The sequence below is a fragment of the Epinephelus lanceolatus genome, chromosome 3, assembly GCF_041903045.1.
Source record: "Epinephelus lanceolatus isolate andai-2023 chromosome 3, ASM4190304v1, whole genome shotgun sequence".
Classification (NCBI taxonomy): Eukaryota; Metazoa; Chordata; class Actinopteri; order Perciformes; family Serranidae; genus Epinephelus; species Epinephelus lanceolatus.
Window position 1 is genome coordinate 46,078,415 of NC_135736.1, and position 22,633 is coordinate 46,101,047.

At 40.1% G+C, this 22,633-nt stretch overlaps 1 protein-coding gene and 1 long non-coding RNA gene across 2 annotated transcripts in view; one reads left to right on the forward strand and one right to left on the reverse strand.

Moving 5' to 3' along the window:
- LOC144462512 (sialoadhesin-like) overlaps positions 1 to 22,633 on the forward strand; it is a 56,151-nt gene that overhangs the window by 5,354 nt on the left and 28,164 nt on the right. The window contains exons 2-8 of the mRNA XM_078166463.1: positions 391 to 462; positions 1,038 to 1,397; positions 1,539 to 1,739; positions 1,883 to 2,239; positions 2,466 to 2,693; positions 4,155 to 4,418; positions 5,317 to 5,577. Coding sequence (XP_078022589.1) covers positions 408 to 462; positions 1,038 to 1,397; positions 1,539 to 1,739; positions 1,883 to 2,239; positions 2,466 to 2,693; positions 4,155 to 4,418; positions 5,317 to 5,577 — 1,726 coding nt within the window. The 5' untranslated portion in view covers positions 391 to 407. The remainder of the gene's footprint in view (positions 1 to 390; positions 463 to 1,037; positions 1,398 to 1,538; positions 1,740 to 1,882; positions 2,240 to 2,465; positions 2,694 to 4,154; positions 4,419 to 5,316; positions 5,578 to 22,633) is intronic.
- On the reverse strand, positions 9,745 to 15,627 carry LOC144462516 (uncharacterized). Its single transcript, XR_013490793.1, has 2 exons — positions 15,528 to 15,627; positions 9,745 to 10,510 (listed from the first exon to the last, which is right to left on the reverse strand). It is a non-coding gene; the product is annotated as an uncharacterized LOC144462516 (long non-coding RNA).

The window sequence follows — 22,633 nt, forward strand, 5'->3', positions numbered from 1 at the left end:
GATTTGCGATGCTGGCCAGCTAGGAATGAACTAGCAGCCAGTACAGTACAGTCCTCTCTTGTCTAGCTAACATTTAGCCGTGTTACTTACTTTCATTTCATAAACTATATTTTGCTATATTTTTTTCTCAAAAGAGAAAAACAAAGCAAAACAACATTACAGATCATTTCTTCATTTCAACTTTGGGACTGACAGCCATTTGTCTGCCACTGCATACTAATGATATGAAGAGTAAGAAGGTCGAGACAGTTTTTAACAGCTTGATATCTACTTAACATAAAAGACACACACTGACAGTCTCACACTCAGATCACATCCCCTTTTTTAATATAGAAATGTACATTCTGACTTACTGATGTGCAGTATTTCTCATGTATGTGATCTTAACAGAGACGTGAGAAGAAGCCATGAGTTTAGCAGCAGCTTCGAGTGGATTTATTGTCTTCCTTCTCTCTGTACAAGGTACTGTACATCTACATTAACAGAGTGCTGTCACTTACATCAAATTCAGCTTCCTACAAACATGGTTCTTTTCTTCAGGCCTTCAATGCAAGGCTTAGTTCATACTTTTCCTTGTTGTTACTTTACCATCAGAACCCTTAAATCTAACTTGTGATCCAGCTAAAAAAATAATCATGTAAAACTGAATGATTTGCACATTTCTCCACACCTCTGTTCACTTTGGCATAACCTGAAATAACCATAAAAATGGACAGACATTAAAAAGTCCTGAAAAAGAAGTAAACATATCAGAAACATGTGATGCAGAATAAGTCTTCAGTTTGAAATGACAGTAAAACAGTCAAAGTTTAGTCTGTAACATTTTGTAAAGTTTGTTTACATGCCCCCAGCCAAAACCAAAAACAAGCTGGAACTATAAGTTAATCTTTGTCTCACACTGACTTAAAGTGTGATGGCATGAGAGCAGACGTGAGTTAAATAAAGTTTCACACACTGAAGCTCCTTCAGTACAAATGAAAGTCTGTCTCCTGATGTTCTGAGTCTGATTGTGGTTCCTGATGTGCTCTGTGTTACAGTGATACAGGGTCAGAATGTCTGGGGAGTGACTTACACCTCTACTGAGATCTGTGCTGTAAAAGGATCAACAGTGGAAATACACTGCAGCTACACATACCCATCCAGAATATATGGCCCTCATGCTACAGTTGAAAAAACATTCTGGTTTGCCGAAGTGAATGGACGTGATCGTGTAGATCTGACAACAGACCCACAGTATTCAGGTCGTGTGCAGTATGACTGTGATAAGATTAGGAACTACTGCACTCTGAGAATCACAGACCTGAGAGAGAGCGACTCAGCTGAGTACAAGTTCATGTTCATAACAGACCATCCCAGTGCTTATACTGGTTCACCTGGAGTCACTTTGTCTGTCACAGGTAATATTTTCATTCATATGTTAATTATTTACAAATGTTCAACATCTAGAAAACAATAATATAGATGTGTTTATTTGCATGTGTGTGTGTGTTGACAGTTTTGTCTAAAATAACATTCCTGTTCCCTCTTCACAAATCCAGGTCTCCAGGTGAGCAGACATACTAGTTATTGGCTTGAGTGTCAAAGCAGTTGTGTACTTGTTCGCTATTCCTTCATCTGGTACAAAAACGGACAGAAAATTCAGACAGAAGCATCTTCTTCTTATTTAAGCAACTTTAATTACAAAGACAGCTATTCTTGTGCTGTAAAAGGATATGAGGATTCCCCCTCTCCTCCAACATGTGAGTTTACTCCACATATATCTATTAACATAACACCATCTAGTGGAGCTGTGTTATTCATGTTTCCTTAATATGGAGATCCCACTTGTGACTCCTCAATGACTGCACTTTAAAAATGATCAGAAGATGATTTTATCTTTCAGGTGCCGATGGTCAAACCTGCAACAGAGTGACGTACACTGACAGAAACATCTGTGCCTCCAAAGGCTCATCAGTGGACATTTCTTGCACTTACAGCAGTTACAAGAATCATGTTGAATCCAAATTCTGGTTCAGTCCTGAACGTAAAGGTCAGTGGCAGAATCCCTCACAGCCTGAGGACCTTAGTAAAGACTCCCAGTTTGCAGGTCGTGTTCAGGTCATTGACACAGAGAGAGGACGCTCCACCCTGAGAATCACTGACCTGAGAGAGAGCGACTCAGCTGAGTATCACTTCAAATTCACAACACCAAGCTTTGAATGGAGGAGTAGTTTACCTGGTACAACTCTGACTGTCACAGGTAAACACAGACTGATGTAAATACACCAACACGGTACATTTAAAAACACTCAACATGTGGATAAGGATCAATGTGTTTGTGTAATTACTGTTGTATAAATAAATAGATACAAATGCTCTCTACCTCTTATAGGAATTAATACTGTTGTGTTGATGTGTATGATATGTACATCCATCATCTGTTTTTTAGACACAGCGATAATATTGTTTCTTGTTCTCATATCCAGCTCTCCAGGTGCAGGTGACCAGAATAACAGTCAGGCAGTCTGTTACTGAGGCAGAGCTGAAGTGTCACAGCAGCTGCAGTCCAGCTGGTCGTCTTTCCTACGTCTGGTTCAAGAATAAAGTGAAAATTACTGGAGTGGAGACGTCTTCTTATAAAGCCCAGTTTGGTCTTAGTGACAATGTCTCCTGTGCTATAAGAGGACGCGAGGAGTTCCCCTCTCCTTCAGTGTGTAAGTTTAATCCACTGTGTCAGAACAAAAAAGACACATAAGTTCTGACATTACAACACAATTACAATTTCAGACCAAACCTCACTGGAGTCTTCTAAATCTTAATGTAGATGCAGCAGTATTATTTATTCATTCATCTTCTAACTGCTTCATCCCCTTGAGGGTCGCGGGGGTGCTGGAGCCTATCCCAGCTGACATCGGGTGAGAGGCAGGGTTCACCCTGGACAGGTCGCCAGACTATCACAGGGCTGACACATAGAGACAAACAACCATTCACGCTCACATTCACACCTACGGACAATTTTAACCTAGTCCCCAATCTGCATGTCTTTGGACTGTGGGAGAAAGCCAGAGTGCCTGGAGAGAACCCACGCTGACACGGGGAGAACATGCAAACTCCGCACAGAAGGGCTCCCACGCCTGGGATCGAACCGGCAACCCTCTTGCTGTGAGGCGAGAGTGCTAACCAGCACGCCACCATGCCGCCCGCAGTATTATTTAGAGAAACAAAAAGTTAAATGACTACTAGCAGAAGCAATATTCAGATACATGCTGTGATGTCACATTTTTGTGATTCAGTAATATTAGAAATATAAAATATGTTGTTGCTCTCAGAATTACTATACATTTTTATTTTCTTTTTCATTTTAGTTTAATTTAATTTAGTTTCAGTTAGTTTCCAGAGTGGCTTTGCTTTTTTTCAGTCTATTTTTTATTGTTAAAAAAGGTTTAGTTTTAGTTTAATTAGTTTTTAAATATTATAATATGAGGGGTATTGTTATGAGCAAGATTTAAGACATTAGGTATTACAATATAACCACAACACTTTGTGAGAGCAGTGGACTCACAGTTGTGTAGACATCACAATCTTAGTAAACATTAAGACATTTTCTGTATATCTAGTTTATTATTGACATTATTATTAATATTATTATTTAGTTTTAATAACTGTAATAACCTACATGTTTAGTGTTAAGATGTTTCTGTTACTGAGATGCTCCATTACTTGGAGAGTGGATACTGTTGGTATGGAACTTTTCATTTTCCATAGTAAAACCTTAACATGGAGTTTCTGGTTTTTAAAATGTATTCAAGATGGATGGACGGACGGTCTGTTTCTATGTTAGTGGTGGTGAATCTGAAAAAAAGTTCTGCTCCAACAATCTCTTCCCACCTCCAATATTTTTACACAGTCTGTTCTGTAAAATTAACCAAATAATTTATAAAATATGACAAGGAAGTGAACAACCAGTAACTTGTGGTAACAACAAGATCTTAACTGTCAGGACTGACTCAGCAAACATATCCAGTATGTAAAGAGAAGAATATGTAGAGCTGTTGAAAACTAATGTTAATGAGTCTAACCTGTGACAGCTCCAGGATCAGAACTCAACAAAGCTGCTGTGAAAAAAAACACCTTCTATCATCTTTTAAAGTTGTTCATGATCATTTCTCCTCCAGATGCTCCAAAGCTTCCCTCTGTGTCAGTGAGTCCCTCTGCTGAGATAGTGGAGGGCAGTTCAGTGACTCTGACCTGTAGCAGTGATGCTAACCCAGCAGCTAAGTACACCTGGTACAAGAAGACAGTAAACCCCAGACCTCTCAGTGAAGAACCACAGCTCGTCTTCAGCTCCATCCAGTCCTCTGACTCTGGACAGTATTACTGCACAGCAGAGAACGAGCTGAGGAAGATGAGGTCTAATGGCTTCACCATGGATGTGAAATGTGAGTGAAAAAGCTTATTTAAATATAACATACAGCTTGAATCTGTCCAGTGTTTGCTGATGATACCTACTCTCTTCAGCTCTACTTTATATTTCACTTTCATTATCACATAGCTTTAGCTTGATGTAGGCTCTGCTAAATGAGTTTAAAGTTTAGGCTCTTCAGTCTACTTTGCAAGTGTTAGTGGTGCTTTTTGTGGCCGGCTTTCGACGGTGGTGTCGTGTGTCTAAGTCATTCATCGGGATGAGAAAAGCTACTCATCAGTCTGTAAACTGTCCTCCTGTCGACTTCTGCTTGTTACAGTGGCGGTCCTGGCACATTTGGTGGAAGAGCCTCCCCCTGATAATACACATTTATGAAACAACCTTTAACATTACCCTCTATTATGTGAAAAACATCTTTAAAAAATAAGCAAAAGGCCTTTTTACTATATATGATACATCATAATTCCCTCTATGATATCTATTTCATATTGCTGTGATCATTAATGTGAAATGTGAGTGAAACAGCTTATTTTAATGTATCAGATGTAGGGCTGTATTTGACCAATGAAAATCTTGGTCGACTGAATTCCTGTCTACTCTTCGACTTATCGATTGGTCGATGGGGGAAACAAAACTCTGCAACTTCTTTCTAGATTAACTAAACAGGCCACAGTAGAGAAGGGACAGGACCAAGAACAACCATCACAGAGGACAAATACAAGCACTGAACAACAACAATTGCCGGTTTCAGCTGGGAAAAGAAATGCTTTGGTGGACACACAGCCTTATTAATGTAACACCATGACTTATTATACAACCAATCAAGCGACCAACAGACCAAAAGGTTACAGCCAAAATTAGATGACCAGTGTGTGCTTAAAAACAGTTGTATTTCTATACATGTTCTCCTCCAGATGCTCCAAAGCTTCCCTCTGTGTCAGTGAGTCCCTCTGCTGAGATAGTGGAGGGCAGTTCAGTGACTCTGACCTGTAGCAGTGATGCTAACCCAGCAGCTAAATATACCTGGTACAAGAACAACCAAACACTGATTCAGGGACCAGAAGGCATCTATCATTTCACCTCCATCAGCTCTGAGGACAGAGGGAGTTACCACTGCATGTGTCAGAATCAACATGGACAGATCAACTCTTCATCTCTATTTGTAAATGTCCAGTGTAAGTTTCACAAGTCAGTACTACTTTTCATCATAAAAATGTCATATGTAAACACTGATGAATTCTCTCACTTAATATTGTCCTCCAGATGCTCCAAAGCTTCCCTCTGTGTCAGTGAGTCCCTCTGCTGAGATAGTGGATGGCAGTTCAGTGACTCTGACCTGTAGCAGTGATGCTAACCCAGCAGCTAACTATACCTGGTACAAGGAGAATGAAGACTCACCAAAAGTATCCGGACAGATCTTCACCATCTCTAACGTCAGAGCTGAACACAGTGGGAATTATTACTGTGAAGCCCAGAACACAAGAGGACGTCATAACTCCACCTTACATCTGACTGTTGTGGCAGGTTAGTTTGTCCATGACACTCATTATTGGCTGGTTAACAGACAGCATCTAATTCATGAATCAAATCCCTCTGGTAAGGTACAATGATGTATATCTCATCACTGTCAATCTCCATTTGTAGATAAATCAATCATGATCATGAATATCATCAGGCTGACTCTGGCGGGCGTGGTGCTGATTCTACTGCTTTTTTGTCTCTGCATGAGGTGAAAATATAAAAAGAATCATTGCTGATCTTTTATTTTGATTATTTATTCTCATAGTTTTTGATTAAATGTTTTATTAATTTGTTTGATTTTGGATTGAATTCAGGAAGAAGAAAACTCTGAGCTCCACCAGTGAACCAAATGAACCCAAAGAGACTCTGGAGGTGAGACAGAGATTGGGACACAGTGACAGAACCTACTGTACCAAAGGGTTATAATTTGCTGTAAATTTATGAGATCATAAGGTGAACTTATGTATAACTTGATAATGAGAAAGAAAAATCTGACTCTCATCTTGTCGTCTCTCCCTATCAGTTAGACTCTGCGTGTAAGAACGTCTCAGACTCTGCAGCACAGAGAGAAGACGCAGAGGAGCAGGAAGACCTGTTGTGAAGCTCAGCCAGGTTTGAGTCTGCTGCATGAGGAAAAAAATCACAAACCCAAAGTTGTTTTGAGTTCCATTTGTGAAAAAAAAATAGCTCACAGAAACGTAATATGATTTTCTTCAGATGTAGTTAAACCAGAGGAAGACTGGTCTGAATGGAACAGAAACAGAAAGAAGTAAAACAAATGATGTCATTGTCAGTTTTCAGATTTGTGTAGAATACAAGCTTTTTGTACTTGTGCCGGTACAATACATGCGTTCAGAATTTAAACTTTAATTTTACTGTAATATATTGCTTTTCAGAAATACTTATCACATCACACCTGTCGTGGCAGAGAGAGCTAATGAAGTCAAAACAGACATGGAAGCAAAATATTTCACAGCATGTACAGTATATTTTGTACAGTATAGTATAGTACAATATAATATAGCATAGTATAGCATATATATTTTAACATATTGAAAAACATAAGCTGAGCTCTGTCACACTTTGCCACTTGTAACATTTTCTAAGTGTTGTATCTTACTGTCTTATCTTACTATATAATGATGAAAACTCTGTCTGTGTGTCTGTTCCATGTTTTTCTCCTCACTGACTTGGTCAATCCATGTGAAATTTGGCACAGTGGTAGAGGGTCATGGGAGGATGTGAATGAAGCAATATTACATCAATTGGCCAAAGGGGGGCGCTATAGCAACCGATTGAAATGTCAAACTTTGGGCATATCTCATGCCCCGTATGTCGTAGAGACATGAAACTTTGCACAGAGATGCCTCTCCTCATGAGGAACACATTTGCCTCAAGAACCCATAACTTCCGCTTATATAGATTTTCTGCCATTTTGAATTCTTTGAAAAACACTTCAAATGGATCTCTTCCTAGGAAGTTTGAGCGATCTGCATGAAACTGGGTGAACATAATCTAGGGACCAATATCTAAAGTTCCCTCTTGGCAAAAGTTGGAAAACTTACTAAAACTGAGCTTCTATAAGGCAATGAATATTGCGGAGGGCGTGGCTCATCACATAAAGGTGTATAACATCTCAAGGGTTTCACCCATCACCACGCAACTTTGTAGGCATATGACCACACATAATCTGAGGGGACCCCTCCATTATTGACCCCATCAAACATATGCCGAGGGAGGCTCTGGTGAAGTTTTAGAGTCCTCACATCACTTACAGAGATCCAAGGGGAGAGGGGGTAGCAACACAACTCGACCTAATGCAGGCTGACGGCGCCCCAGATTCAAACGTCCAAAAACACATGATTGAAACCACAAAATATCTCCATACTGCTCGTCCATAGTGATCCAAGTATCCTGAAGAATTGACATAAAAAGTTGTTTGGAAAAACGTCATTTGAACTCTGTTTTTAGCCTCATTGTAGCCTGTAGCTCTGACTGTCTCTCTGTGCTCCATGCTCAAGTGTACGCACTTGCGTGCGAGACCAGCGAAAGCACGTGAACACACATGAAGGCGGTGCCCATGTCTCATGGTCTCGCGCAAGCACGCACACGTGAGCACTTTAAGCATGATCTTGGAGATTGTGGTCAAGTGTTATTAAAAGATTAGTCTCCAACACTGTGTTAAAGAAAGGTAATGTTTTCATTTAGTTTTTGTTCCTTATGTATTATATATTTTATACAACAATAAATCTTTTGTGAATCATCAATCGCAGAGTGAGACTACCTTTTTTAGTCTGATGAATGTCTGGCTGAGGCCTTTTCAATTGATCAAAGATTAAAATCAAGAGGTTTAACTTTGCTGTAGTGCTTCCTCACCTTTGGACCAATGTTACATTTATGCTCAGTTTGCTGATGCGTCCTTGTTTTGTGCATGTTAGTGGCTTTAGAGGTGGCAATGGTGACTGGTCAGTAGATCCATCGGTTTGGTCCAGACTGAAATATCTCAACATCTATGGGATGGATTGGACTGAAAAGGTTTACAGACATTTGGGGTCGTGGAGGATGAATCCTACTGGCTTTGATGATCACCTGACTTTTCCACGAGCTCCATCATCAAGTTAAAATTTTAATATGTCGACAACAACTTGAAAAAATATCCTCTCAAGAAAAGTTTTAAAAGTAAATTGTCCCCAAGACAACAGTAAGAATCATTTCTTCATTTCATCTTTGGGTTCATAGTCATTCGCCTGCTCATGTTCATTTTAATGTAAAGAGGAGGGAAGCCAGACCAGTTTTTAACAGGTCATATCTATCTAACACAACTGTACCAACCAGAGAGGACACACCCTGTCTTTACAGACCCCATCCTCCTTTTCTCAATGTAGACATATTTTTTAGAACTTACTGACACACAGTAATTCTCATGAATTTGATGTACCCGCTGATTTCACAGAGACATGAAGAGCAGCTATGAGTTTAACAGCAGCGAGTGGATTTATTGTCGTCCTTCTCTCTACAGGACATTTGTGGTCATAGAGGATGAATCCTACTGACTTTGATGATCACCTGACTTTCCCTGCAGCTCCATCATCAAGTCAAATTCTTATTTGTCCAGACTCTCACTCTCTGTGGATAAACTATATGTTAAGAAGTTAATGCATCATGTCCACAACAACACTAAGAATCATGTCTTCAATTTAACATGGGGATTTACAGCCAGTTGTCTGCTCTTGCATATTAATGATGAGAAGAGGAAGGAATTTAGGTCTCAGGGAAATGTCTCTCTGTGTGTCGATATCTATCTAACACAACTGCACCAACCAGAGAGGACACACCCTGTCTTTACAGACCACATCCTCCTTTTTCAATGACACACAGTATTTCACAGGAAGGTATTTTTTTTTTGTTAATAAAAATATTTGATGTATGTGATGTGATACTCACATCAGACATTTACTTCTATTTCTTTAGAGTTCTTTGCATGACGACCAACACAGAGCTGTTCGTCACACCAGCAGCATTTCTGCACATATACCTTAATATTATGAACTTCATAAAGTACTGGGCAGTCTTCTAAATAATAAATTAAAAAAACCCCCATCAAATTATGTATCCAAACTGCAAGCCTTCTTAACAGACATTTAGAAAACAGATGTTAGAGCGCCCCCCAACAAAGATGTTAAAATATAAGAAAAAAGGGCGGTACACATAAAGTCCCCAGCTGACTACTGGATGAAAACTTCATTAAAGCATTCTGAGTTTTGAAGTTTCCCTGACCCCAAAACAAGTTGGTACTATAAGATTATTTCAGTCAAGAACACTTCAGAAAAAGAAAACTTTATTTCCATTTGCAGTATTATATTTGGCGGCATGGCTCTGTTCTGGGGCCTCTCTGCTTTTCCTAGGCCTGCACAGAAAGCCTCTTCCACACGACTACGTGGAAAGCCTAAAGCCTAGTTCACATTACATGATTTTCACCCTGATTTTTCGTTGCAGAGACTATCGTAATCTTCTGAGTGTTCATACCTGGCGACGTGTTTCTGTCAGCGGGAGTCTCGCCAACTGCGTTACGACCTGTGTGTGCACACCACAAGATTTCTCCACTGTGCCCTCGACGACAGAGCCCCAGATAACGTGGTGATGTCACCAAACTTGGAGACGACACATCATAAAGATATGGATATTTTTCACACACACATGGAGTCACATGGAGACACACAACGTGCTCCCCGTGATCCTGTGGACGCCGCCATTGTTGTTGCTTGCCGGGACTGTCCCCCTCACATTTCTTCCGTCCTCCTGCGTGCTGACGTGGGACGTATCCTGCCTCTCATTGGCTGATGATCTTTGTCAGTCGTGTCACACTTCTCCAGTTTTCTAGCATGCCAGATATCCAGTCCCAGTCTCAGACGAGTGGGCGACTTGCTCGTAGGCTTGTTCACACATGAGGACTCGTCGTGGCAGACTATCTGCCGACTCACCTTCGACTCAAGGTGGCTCTCAAGATCCTCTGCGGTGTCAAAATCACGGTGACAATTGTACAATGTGAACTCAGCTTAAGGCGGAGAGAGCAGCAGCAAAGACCCCCTGGGAACAGAACAGAGAAACGTCAGTGGCAAACAGACACAGCATGAAAAGGAGGAGCTGGGGTGGAGGCCGGTTGCAAAGCAGCTTGCAGAGGAAGCAGCAGCAGTAGTAGTAGTAGCAGAGTTTGGGCTTATGCTGGGTCATTTTTGATAACAGCCTAGTGATGCCAGTGTAGGTGGCCAGAATCAGGCCACGTTATTTGGCCCAGTTATGGAGCGTCCATCATCCCGTCTCTCAGTCAAGTCAAGCAACTGCACACACGGCCCAACTTATTTCTTCCACCGGGCTGACTTTGGGCCAATGCTGGGCCAGGTCATTTTTGGCAGCCAGAATCGGGCCAGTTCATTTGGACCAATTCTGGGGTGTCATTCATCCCGAGTGTCAGACAAGTGGGTCAAACGGACATGGCCCGACTTATTTTCTTTTAGCGTGCAAAGTGTGGGCTGATGCTGGGCCAGCTCATTTTGCAAATGGAGAAAACATAATTAAGTATCATTATCAATTTATTTATTTAGATATTACATTTTCTTTTTTTGTGCTTTTTTAATTCTTAATTTTGCTTTATGAGCGCATTTAGAGTAGAACCCCACCATCATTTATTTTTCTTTGTATGTGTGCTTGGAACATTATTGGGTTCTGAATGTTAAGTTGTTTTCACTAGATATGTAAAGGTTAATTTGAGATAGCCCTATTTTCATTGTTTTTTCTGTATTTCATTTAAATTTTTTATTTTGTTGTATCTGTCATTTTGTGTCTGGTTTTTATCTTTGCTCAATGACTGGGAAAAAAGCAAAATATGGATTCTGTCGTCCTCTGCTGGTGAGTACTGTGTATTACAACATCAAAAACAGGCTGATATTAAGCCTTGGCTTAATATTTGACAATATTCTGAAAGTCGTCTAATCTAATGTGGCCAACCGATGGGTGGACTTCAGTACGAAGGAGTAAAATTCAACAGAAACCAGGCGGATCATCTCAACTCCAACTCCAACAGGGCTCCAGGGTGAGCAGCTCTACACACAGGTGAATCTTTATTGTTGTTTAATTTATATAAAATACACGTTAAGTGTGAAACTGAAACTGAGTTTTAATACGTTTAAAACTGTCTGTAATTATTGGTATGAGGTTTGTTGGTGAGCATTTTATTACTTTGCTACAAACTCTTGTATTTTCTTAACTCCTTCACAGAGCAAGACATCAGCAATAAAGGATTAGCAGGTGTAGCAGTTAATAAAAGCCACTGAGTGTGACGACAACAAGGATCTGTGATCTGTATTTATGTTTTATTCTCAAAATCATGTTTCCATGGTGAAGCATCCTAACATGCAGCTAACATGCAGCTAACATGCAGCTTATGCAAAATATTTATCATGCCAACCTCCTTAACAGGAGAATATTAAGGTCCTGTAGCTGTCAACATGTTAATATGCTGACTCACGTGTGGTTTCGTTCCACGCGAGACTCGAGAACGTTCAGAGATGTTCTTGTTCTCAAGTCTTGCAAGTTGCCTAATATACAGTAAACACAGCAGGCCTGCAGGGCAGGCTAACTGCACGGTGAGAAATGATGCTATAAAAGTGGAGTAACATTATTTCAATTCTCACCATGCAGTTAGCCTGCCCTGCAGGCCTGCTGTGTTTATATGGCAACTCGCGAGACAAATAAAAGTGGAGTAAAGTCAATTTTGCATGCCGTGGCTTCAGGGCACTTGGATTGCGATGGACGAGCCGTTCTGATGTTTTCAAAAATGTGGGTTCCATGCACTTGAAGTGTATGGAAAAATCCAGCTAGCGGTTATCCTCCGATACCCCAAACGAGTTTTGTGGATTAAAAAACTACACTGGACTTCTTGTCGGCATGAGGGTCAGTAAGTACTGTCTGTATTTTCATTCTAAAGTGGCCATTTCCTTTAAATCCAACAGCAGTGTCAAACTTGGCCAGTGAGGTGATGGACCTCCTGTGGTTTTCTCCACAAATATTTTAAGCTTTACACAAGAGTAGCTGATATACATAAATATTGCAACAATGCTGGGGTCAAGCCAGTAAAAGTTGAATGCTGAGAAGGATTCAGAGTGTTGACTGAAAAGGAGTAAATGTGGTGGCTGGATAAATCAAATCGCTGTGGCGAGTCTGGTCAGAACTCAGCGTTTGCCTTTACAGATAGTCGTCCAATAATCAGGCCTTATTCCAGTTAAGAGTTACCCTGGAAATCCAGAGCTCTCGCGAGAACACATCTCCTATTCAAAGCGTAAAATAGGCCAACTGTTGGTAAAGAGTCGGAAAATTTTTGGAACTGGGCATGACGGATATTTGATGTGGGAAAGATGTAGCTTTCACAGTTTGGTTCATAGTTCAGGTTTGGTTAATATTTAGACACACCAGAAATATATTATATAGACACAAGAAATCACAGAGTGCAAGCAATTGCAGGCTGCAGACACTGGAAGGCGCAGAACAGACTCCCAGTTTATTATTAACAATAATAACAATATTAACAATTACAATTAACAATTAACAGTATTAGCAATAACAATTAAAACTGCAAGCAGCCTCTACAGGTATTCACAGCACATCTGCCCTGTCCAGATCAGGCCAATAATAGAGTAGGCTGCCTTCCCCCCCCCCCCCCCCCCCCCCACCCCCCCACCCCCGTCCGTCCGTAAAAAGATTTGACAAGCGTCTCCTTTTAAATGTGTTTGGTGCTAGCCTGTTTCTTAAATTCTACTCATCAGCCTAGTACGCTTGCAAAGCATACAGATACCCCCCATTCAATTTAAAGCATTACTGATTTGAGTAAAGGCGCGAGAGCAAATCTGGGTATATAAACGGTTGGTTCTTCAGTTGGCAGTTAGACCTAGAGCTACTGAAGACCAGCAAAATCACCATTTGTTTTCATTTATTTTTTCAGGTGGGTAAATGTCACCTAAGCACCTTCAGATTTTATCAGTAGTGTACTCTTAATAGATAACTTGTTTATATAGTTTGTATTGTGCTTCAATATATTGTTTGAGGGAACTGTAACGTAAGGTAACTGCAAACGAGTGGATGCAACCGTCACTAATGCTAGCGTAGTTCCTCAGCGGTTACGACTTTAATTTTGACAATCTAACCTGTGACAACACATTAGCTAAGGCTGTAAGGACTGTAACTGTTGGTAGCTGTTGTTGATTTTGTTTAAATATGTTCAGTTATAATTTTATGGGTTATTGTTTGTCGGACGATTGAGCTAAGCTAACTGACGCTAACGTCAGCTGTCACTTGTTGCCATAGCAACGGTAAACATTCACATATGGGCTAGGTGCAGAGTGCAGAATCAAGCTTCATTGTAAATATAGTTAAGACACATTGTATTTAACACAGGATGTGGGATTTTAGTAGTTAGTCAACTTTTAGAAAAGAGCTATTTACCGTCGCTCTGACGTCAAACAAGGGCGTCAGGTAATACTGCGGTTATCCCAGGTTATCCTATCTACACACAACCGCAGGTGCCGGAGTCTTCCAAAAACTTCACCCTGGACTCCGGTTTCAAAGAAACGCTGTTTTGTTCCATCAGCGTAGGCCCCGCCCATTAAGTGCAGTTGAACTTGCAAGCAAAACTTTAACTCGCATTAAAGAGGACTGATCTGCAAGCAAAAGTTTTTAACTTGCAAGCAAAGAGTACTGATTTATAAGCAAAATGATCACACGTTTTTACTTACAAACTTGATTTTCGATTGCAGTTCAAGAAATATGCTCTCAAAACAGTTTTATATGATTCCAACAAAAAGAGACAAAAATACCTCCATAATATAAACTCAAAGTCTCTAGCACGCTAAAGTCAGCAGGGTTCAACGCTAAGGTTTTTTTTCAGTTGCCCGGTTGGGCAAGTTGGTCAGAGATCTACTTGCCCGAAGTCAGTTTTTACTTGCCCTATAAATTAATTTAAATTTAATTTAAAATTTAATTTAATCAAATAACAAAGACTGCAGTTATTTTTATGTTATGTAATCTTTAGTCACACTGTATTTATTAATTAAAACATATGTCATGTATTGTAGCTTAATTCCTACACAAAAATGACAGTGTCAGGGCTTAAAGTGAAAAATTTGTCAATTGTTCTCCGTCTATAATTTTGTGCCCTACTTGAGCCATGCCCACCTCTATTTATTTTTCACCCCTCTCTCCAGTTCTGCTGTATTAACACTGGGTTTAATATATTTTGCTTCCACTTTTCTGCCCTGTTCTACTCTACTTCAACGCTACTTAGCTCTCTCTCTACTCTACCAGTAGACTACCACATCCACCTGTTGCACAAACGCACACAGCAGTGTTTCCCCTAGGATGGAGTTGTAGCAGCGGAGGTGAAGCACACGCATGAAAAATAATTTTCACATGCGTGAAACTTTTTTGTATGCTTGCAAAGCACAGCCTGCTGGGATGTTTCTGTGTATCTACTGGCACCAGAAGGGCTCTTTAGGACTAAGTACATACAGTACATGTGTGCACAGTATGAGCAGGTGAAATGTCTGTCTAGCTTACATATGAGGTGTCTCAAGATTTAGGAACATACAATGGTATTGAAAATAATAATGTAAAAAGTCACTTGACATGCTGTTGTTTTGTGCTATGACCTTTTTAAGTGTTGAGCCGCTCTAGCGTGCTCACCTGTGTGTGTGGCGGAACTCCGGCGTGCGCGATACAGATTACAGAGGAGAATTGTTAACGCGTGACCAGGCACAGCTGTGCCTGTGACTTCAGGCAGAGAGACCGCTGCATCAGAGCCGAAGGAGCACGTTTTAAAATACATTTATTTTATCAATTAGTTATTAACTTTTACTATTTTAGCAACTTGCCCGATCGGGCAAGTGAGTTGTTAGTTTACATGCCCGACCGTGAGTTTTACTTGCCCCAGGTAATCGGGCAATCCTTATTGTTGAGCTCTGGTCAGCTGTGTAAACCAGCTTCACTTTCATTATACAGTAAAAGATGAGGGCCACATGTGAAAAACAAGAAAGAAGAAATAAAAAAGAATACGTACCTTTCTGTGTTGCCTGTCTCGGTGTTATCCGGCTCCAACTTTCCTCCAAACATAACTTTCTTCTTCTCGCTCACTCGTCTGTCTCTCTGGTGGAGGCTCAGCACTGCCCCTGGAGGCCTGGAGCACTTCCGTTGTCAGTGTATATGCAGCGTTTTGCCGTTGCATTTGTTTTCTCATATCCAGCACGTTTCTCTATTTGCAGTGCGTTTCTGTATATGCAGCGTTTTCCCTTTGCATTTGTTTTCTTATATGCAGTGTGTTTCTGTATTTGCATCACGTTTGTCCCTGTTGGCCACCGTACTGCTCAGAGCTCAGCTCAGAGAACAGCGGGATCTACCACTGCAAGTCTGAGAATATGTATGGAACGATTAACTCCCCAACTGTACAGATAGATGTCCAGTGTAAGTACAACATCTGCAAATCAGAAAATTAATCAAAGACAGAGTCTGAGCCACAGTGAAAGAACTTACTTTACGTCTGGTATCAAAATAAGGAGAAAATTGGTACAGGAACTACTTATTATTTGGCCGTCATTAATATTGCAGACACCTATTGCTGCACTGTAAAAGGATATGAGAATTTCCCCTCTCCTTCAGTGTGTAAGTTGATTAATTGCTTTATAGAGACAAACAGAAATAATGAATATTTACTTTTACATGTTTTCAACTACATTTACTATAGACTGTAGATTGTAGTATGAGTACATTTCAATATAAAATCGAACTGTATCCAAATCCCATTTATGAGTCTCGTCTTGTTGTCTCTTTCCATCAGTTAAAGTCTGACTCTGATTATGCCACCATCTCAGCCCTGAACACAGTCGATGCAGAACAGACACAAGACACAGAGGAGCAGGAAGACCTGGTGTGACGACACTGAAGTGGACACATTTACCTTCAACTCTAAACATTTATAGTGCCAGTTTTTATGTAGCAGCAGCAGGTGGGAGTCAGCAGCACAGGCTGTCAGCAGCAGCATGTTGCAGATTATGGAGCGTGGAAGCCTTATGTGTACCTGTGCAGGTACATTACATGTGTTTGAATTTAACTTGGTATGCAATATGTTATTTTAAAGTTTGATGTAAGAAATTGGTTTCAAGAAATGCTGATCACATCCCACCTGTCCTGGCAGAGAAAGCAAATTAAGTCAAAACAGACATGAAAGCAAAATATTCCACAGCACGTACGTCATTTGAACATCGTGTCAGTTCCCCCACACTGCTGCAGAGGGCGATAGTGTGCAGGAAGTTTTTGATTTCAGCTTTAAAAAAACTTTTCATGTTTATTATTCACAGTACAGTTTTTTTATTGATCAGCCATGAGTGCAAATAAAATTTAAATCTGTTTGTTTGCTCTGACTTATTTGTTCACCTATAAAACCTGTTGCAAAGTCATGTATTCCTGCTCTTTTAATGTCTCAACATAAAACAGCAACTGCTTGATGAAATGAGACTGACTCACCAGTTTGCTTTGAGATGAGAACTGAAAAGAACACAAAAGCAACCTTTGTGTTTCTTACTACCCTTCCCCTGCAGCCCAACACTAAGAAAAGAGCAAATGTGGTTCGGAGATGACTGTAACTGACTTGATTTGTCCAACATGAACAGCTTAAGTCTCATATTACCTTCAGATAAACACAATACAAGAACTGTGCGTTTATATTTTGTGTATGGCAAATAAGCATGCTCCAGGGATGACATTTTTTCTATAGGCCTGACATGAAAATTAGCATTGCCCTGGTTCCCTCGTCAAAAATCCTATGGGATTTTTCCATTGAATTTTGGCTCACTGCAAAAAATAAGTTCCGTATCAAACAAACATTTATGATACTTTCAGGTTTTGTCCAGGAAGTTAATCTTCACAACTGAAAACCACTGTCATGATTTTTGAAGCCTAAATGCAGTCGGCAGAGGTAAAAAGCTAACATTTGGCTATAAACGAACTACACCACGGTCACGTCTTAACGTCGCCCCCACAGCACGACTGTGAAGCCGTATTAAGTGTAATGATGTATTGTAGTCTCATTTAGCAACTTGAGATCAACCACCTGTTTTAAGCTTCAGAATAAATTATAGCTGCTGCGCAGCGATGGGTCGGGTCCGGGCATTTTTAGGCAATTCTGAGCAACAAGCAGAAGAACTGGAAGACATTTAGGAATTTAGCAACACAATCTGCTTTTTGCATCAGCTGAGGCTTGAACTCACAACCTCTGAGACTTAAAATCGGTTTCTATCTCACTGAACTAATTAGTCAGTGACAGTTCATGTGTAGCTTCACAAATTGACTAAGCCAGATGTGCAGGTGTAGCAGCCGTCCATGCATGGAAAAGCAGATTTGAAACCACTGTAAAAAATTCAGTTATCAAAACAAAAATCTGAAAATACACATATTGCATCTAGACAGCATGGAGATGTTGGTAATTTGTAACAATGATTGATTTGCTTCATAAGTGAAAAACCGATATTTAACTAGTTGAGCTATGTGCAAAGTGAGAAGCCTCAGATGGTTTCACACTGAAATATCGACACTGGATCTTTGTGCAAAGTTTGGTTTATTTTCAAGCATGAGAAGGCAGATTTTCCAGCAGAAAAAAGACTTGAAGAAGCTGCACAGTGATCAGTCACGCTCAGGCAATTTTAAGCAATAAGGTGGAGCACAAGAAGATATTTACATTACAATATGGATTCTGTACCAGGTGAGGCTCGAACCCACAACCTCTGGAACCTAAGACGGTTATCTACCCCTCTGAGCTAATTGGCAAGTAGCAACTCAACAGTGGCTTCACAAATTGACTAAGCCATTCACTGTTGTGTAGGAAAGCAGCCATCCGTGCATGGAAAGGCAGATTTGAAACCACTTTAAAAAATTCAGTTATTAAGACAAAAATCTGAAAATACACATATTGCATCTAGACAGCATGGAGATGTTGGTAATTTGTTTGTAACAATGATTGATTTGCTCCATAAATGAAAAACTGATGTTTAACTAGTTGAGCTCTGTGCAAAGTGAGAAGCCTCAGATGGTTTCACACTGAAGTATTGACACTGGATCTTTGTGCAAAGTTTGGTTTATTTTCAAGCATGAAAAAGCAAATTTTCTAGCAGAAAAAAGACCTGAAGATGCTGCACAGTGATCAGTCACGCTCAGGCAATTTTAAGCAATGAGCTGGAGCACAAGAAGATATTTACATTACAATGTGGATTCAGCACCAGTTGAGACTCAAACCTGCAACCTCTGGAACCTAAGACAGTCATCTACCCCTCTGAGCTAATTGGCAAGCAACAACTCAACAGTGGCTTCACAAATTGACTAAGCCATTCACTGTTGTGTAGGAAAGCAGCCATATGTGCATGGAAAGGCAGATTTGAAACCACTTTAAAAAATTCAGTTATTAAGACAAAAATCTGAAAATACACATATTGCATCTAGACAGCATGGAGATGTTGGTAATTTGTTTGTAACAATGATTGATTTGCTCCATAAGTGAAAAACTGATGTTTAAAATTGCCATTTTTACATTGACTCCAATTGTTCACATTAGAGCAAAATTCAAATGCTGTCAAAAATTCAGTTTCTGAGATAAAATTCTGAAATTTGCCACACATCATCTACCATGACTCTAGAATTTTGTCTTTTTTTCATGAACATTGAAGATTTGTTTAGCAAGAATTTGCATGTATATGTTTACAATACCGTTTACAGTCAAACATTTTGATGCACTGTAGGCTCAATTTTTGATAAATCAAAAATCTGAGAAACATAGTTTGTGTAGGACAGTCTGAAGATGCTCTATAGCAAGTCTGGTGTCAATTGAGCAAAAATTGTGGGAGGAGATAGGTTTAAGAAGTTTTACAGTTTTTGAAAAAAACAGAGTGATGAACTTCATAATTTTTAATAGGTTTAAATGTACAAAAGTTTCTTCAGTATTGGGGCTACAGTTTGATGGAAGTTGTGAAGTTGTAGCACGTGTGGTTGATTTGTTATGAAAAGTTAAAGTTTTGAAATTTAGACGCTTGCTGTAGTGCCACCATCAGGACTATTGGCTTGAGTTTACAGCTGAGTATATCTGGCATGAGACTGGACCTTTGTGCAATGTTTGGTGAGTTTTCACCCATGGGAAGTATGATTTCCTCGAAAGAAGAAAGAAGAAGAAGAATACCTAGGATTACAATAGTGTCCTGGCAGCTTAGCTGCCCGGACCCTAACAAGTAGGGTATTTACTGATGTATTTCATGTCGTAGAACAAAACGTGAAAATCTCTTAAGCTTGTGTTGACCACAGACCTTATTGCAGGCATCTAACCAAAAACTCATTCAAAAAACCCATTGACTTCAAGGCAAGGAAACTGGGGGTGCTGAAATGTTAACTCATCTCTGGGATATGGGACTCATTCCTGGGGAGCTCTATAGAGTGGTGCAGAGATGAGCTTAATGAGACTACAGAGAGTCATCAAGACGAGCACGGCTATGTTCTGGTGGAAACACTGATGTCATATAACTGTGGTGTTTGCTTATAGCCTGAGCTCTTCATTTCTTTGATTGTATTCACCCTTAAGAAATCATAACAGTGGTGTTCATTTGTGAAGATTATCTTGCTGAACAAAACATGTAAGAATCATAAACTTTTATTTGCCACAGAGCTTATTTTCTATAATCTAAAATCCAAAGGAAAAATCTCTTTGGCTCTGTTTGGACAGGTTGGGACCAGATGTATCTGCCAGAACAAATAATACATTAACTTGCAGATTTGTCTGGTTAAATACTGTAACTTCTTACATAACTGTTTTATCATGTTTTTACCTTTCAGGTGTCAATGGCCGAACCCAACACAGCGACCTCACTGGCATCATTGGTGCTTCCAAAGGCTCACTAGTGGACATTTCCTGCACATATAATGGTAATCTGTATTTCCAACAAAATTCTGGGTCAGTCTGAGCTAACAGCCGCCAAATTCTTCTCAGCCTGAGGGTCTCGGTGAAGACTCTCAGTGTGCAGGTTACGCTCAGGTTGAAACTGAGAGAGGACGCCCCAATGATTTAACCTAGTATCATGTCTTCAAATTCAAATTCAAACAGCAGTTTACCTGTTACAACTCTGATTGTCACAGGTACAGATGAACACAACATACACTGTATCAGCAAACAGCAGCGCTAGAGTGTCACAGCAGCTGCAGGTCATCTTTCCTACGTCTGGTTCAAAAACAGGAGGAAAATGATGCAGGTAACCTTGTCTTAAACAGGCCAGTTTCATCACTGAGACATCCCCTGGTGCTTTAAAAGGACATGAGAGTTACCAGTGTCCTTCAGTGTGTGTAAGCTGACTCTAGCATTATGCAAACTGATAAACTACCACCTAAACATCAAAACATGTTCTGATAGATATGTATAACCATTTAAACCATTTGGTGAGAAAACTCTTGTCTTAAAGTTTTAACCGGTTGTTTTCTCCTCCAATCAGACAGTTACTGACTTCATGCATACTAATAACATTAAGAGGAAGGAAGTGTGCCTTCTTTAACAACTTCTGCATTCTGCTTACTGTGTTGACCACAGAGGAACATTATCTTTTTCAGACAGCATCTTCGACAGTGTTCACCAGTTGATGGGTTTTTTTTTGTTCTCTAAAGAAGAGGAGCAGCGATGAGTTTAACTGCAGCAGCGAGTGGATTTGTCTTCCTTCTTCTCTCTGTGCCAGGTACTGTATATTTATATTTACACTGACGGGCATTTTTCAGAGCAAGATATAAATTGTTTTTAAAAATTATATTAAAACAAATGAATTAATTAAAGCAGTGGTTTCCAACCTTTTTCCTTCAGTGAGTCCCTTTTCTATGATTGAGTTAACTGAAGAGCCCTGACTAATGGGCCTTTTCCACTGTCAGTTTTAGCCATGCCGAGTCAAGCCATGCACGCCGATTTGCATTTCCATTATCAGTTTAGATGCGCTTTGCCAAGTCAAGCAGCGCCAGAGAGGGATCTCTTTTCAATGGGTCCAAAATCTGGGCTGCCCGCTCTCAAGCAGGTAGCAGTGATGTCTCACCAACTGCAGCCAACCCCCGATGACCCCGCTTCTCCCCCTAAAACAAGCCATGTGTGTTGCGGGACTCTCCTCACTTCTGTCTGCAGGAGGCCAGAGAGGAAGACATTCTTCAAAGTCTCTGTGTTCAGCTCTCAGTACTTTTGTAGCTTCTAAGTGAATCTCTGTGGTTTGGAGTTTAGTTTCTCTCCTGCGTCCTGTTTTTACTTTAGATATCTGCTTTATTTTAATGTTTCATGTTCGCTATCTGCTGTATTAAGAGCTGTGTGAAGTTGCTGCTCGAAAACTCAACATACAGGGGACTTTTATTGTGAAGAATAGGAAATGAAATGTGTTACCACTGAATTAACGGAACTGTGCTGATGCCTTTTCTTCAGTGAAGGCAAATCTAATAATACAGCGGGGAGGAAGAATAAAAGCAGAAACAACAGCCACAGTGAGATGTTGATGAAGAGCTGCAGACAACAGACTCTTACTGCACCTCTGTAAACAGCTCAGACTTCTTTTACCTGCCCTGCTGTGGAAAAACACATGCAATTAAATTTAGCCGTGGATCAGTCCGCTGCGTTTAATTGTCATCACTCAAGACAAGCTGTCATCAGTTAAAGACACGCCTTCAAGTGGGTAGCCCTGTTGTAATGGAATGTAAATCTCTGCTGCACTGAGCTGATGGCCCAAACCAAACCAAATCAAACAAAACAAAAGCAAACCATGACTGTTGAAAAGGGGTGACATATTTTGTGGATATTTCATATCATATGCAATTCATAACAAACAGTTAAGAACAATTGATAAACTGTACAATTAACTGAAATAATCAACACAATCACTGCAGGAAGTTTGTGTAAAACGACTGATTTAGATGCATTTTGGGCAGATTGCTTCTGCGTATTGCACCAGGGATGAGTTTGCTTGATTTTTATTAGGAACACTTTATACAGTTCTCTCACAGTATTATGTTTCGTTTTGTTGTGCTTTGATTTGGACAAATTCCTCTCCCTGACACTTGTTATATTACTATATTATATTATATCAATATTGGTTGTTTTGTTTACATACTTTTCGAATGCAG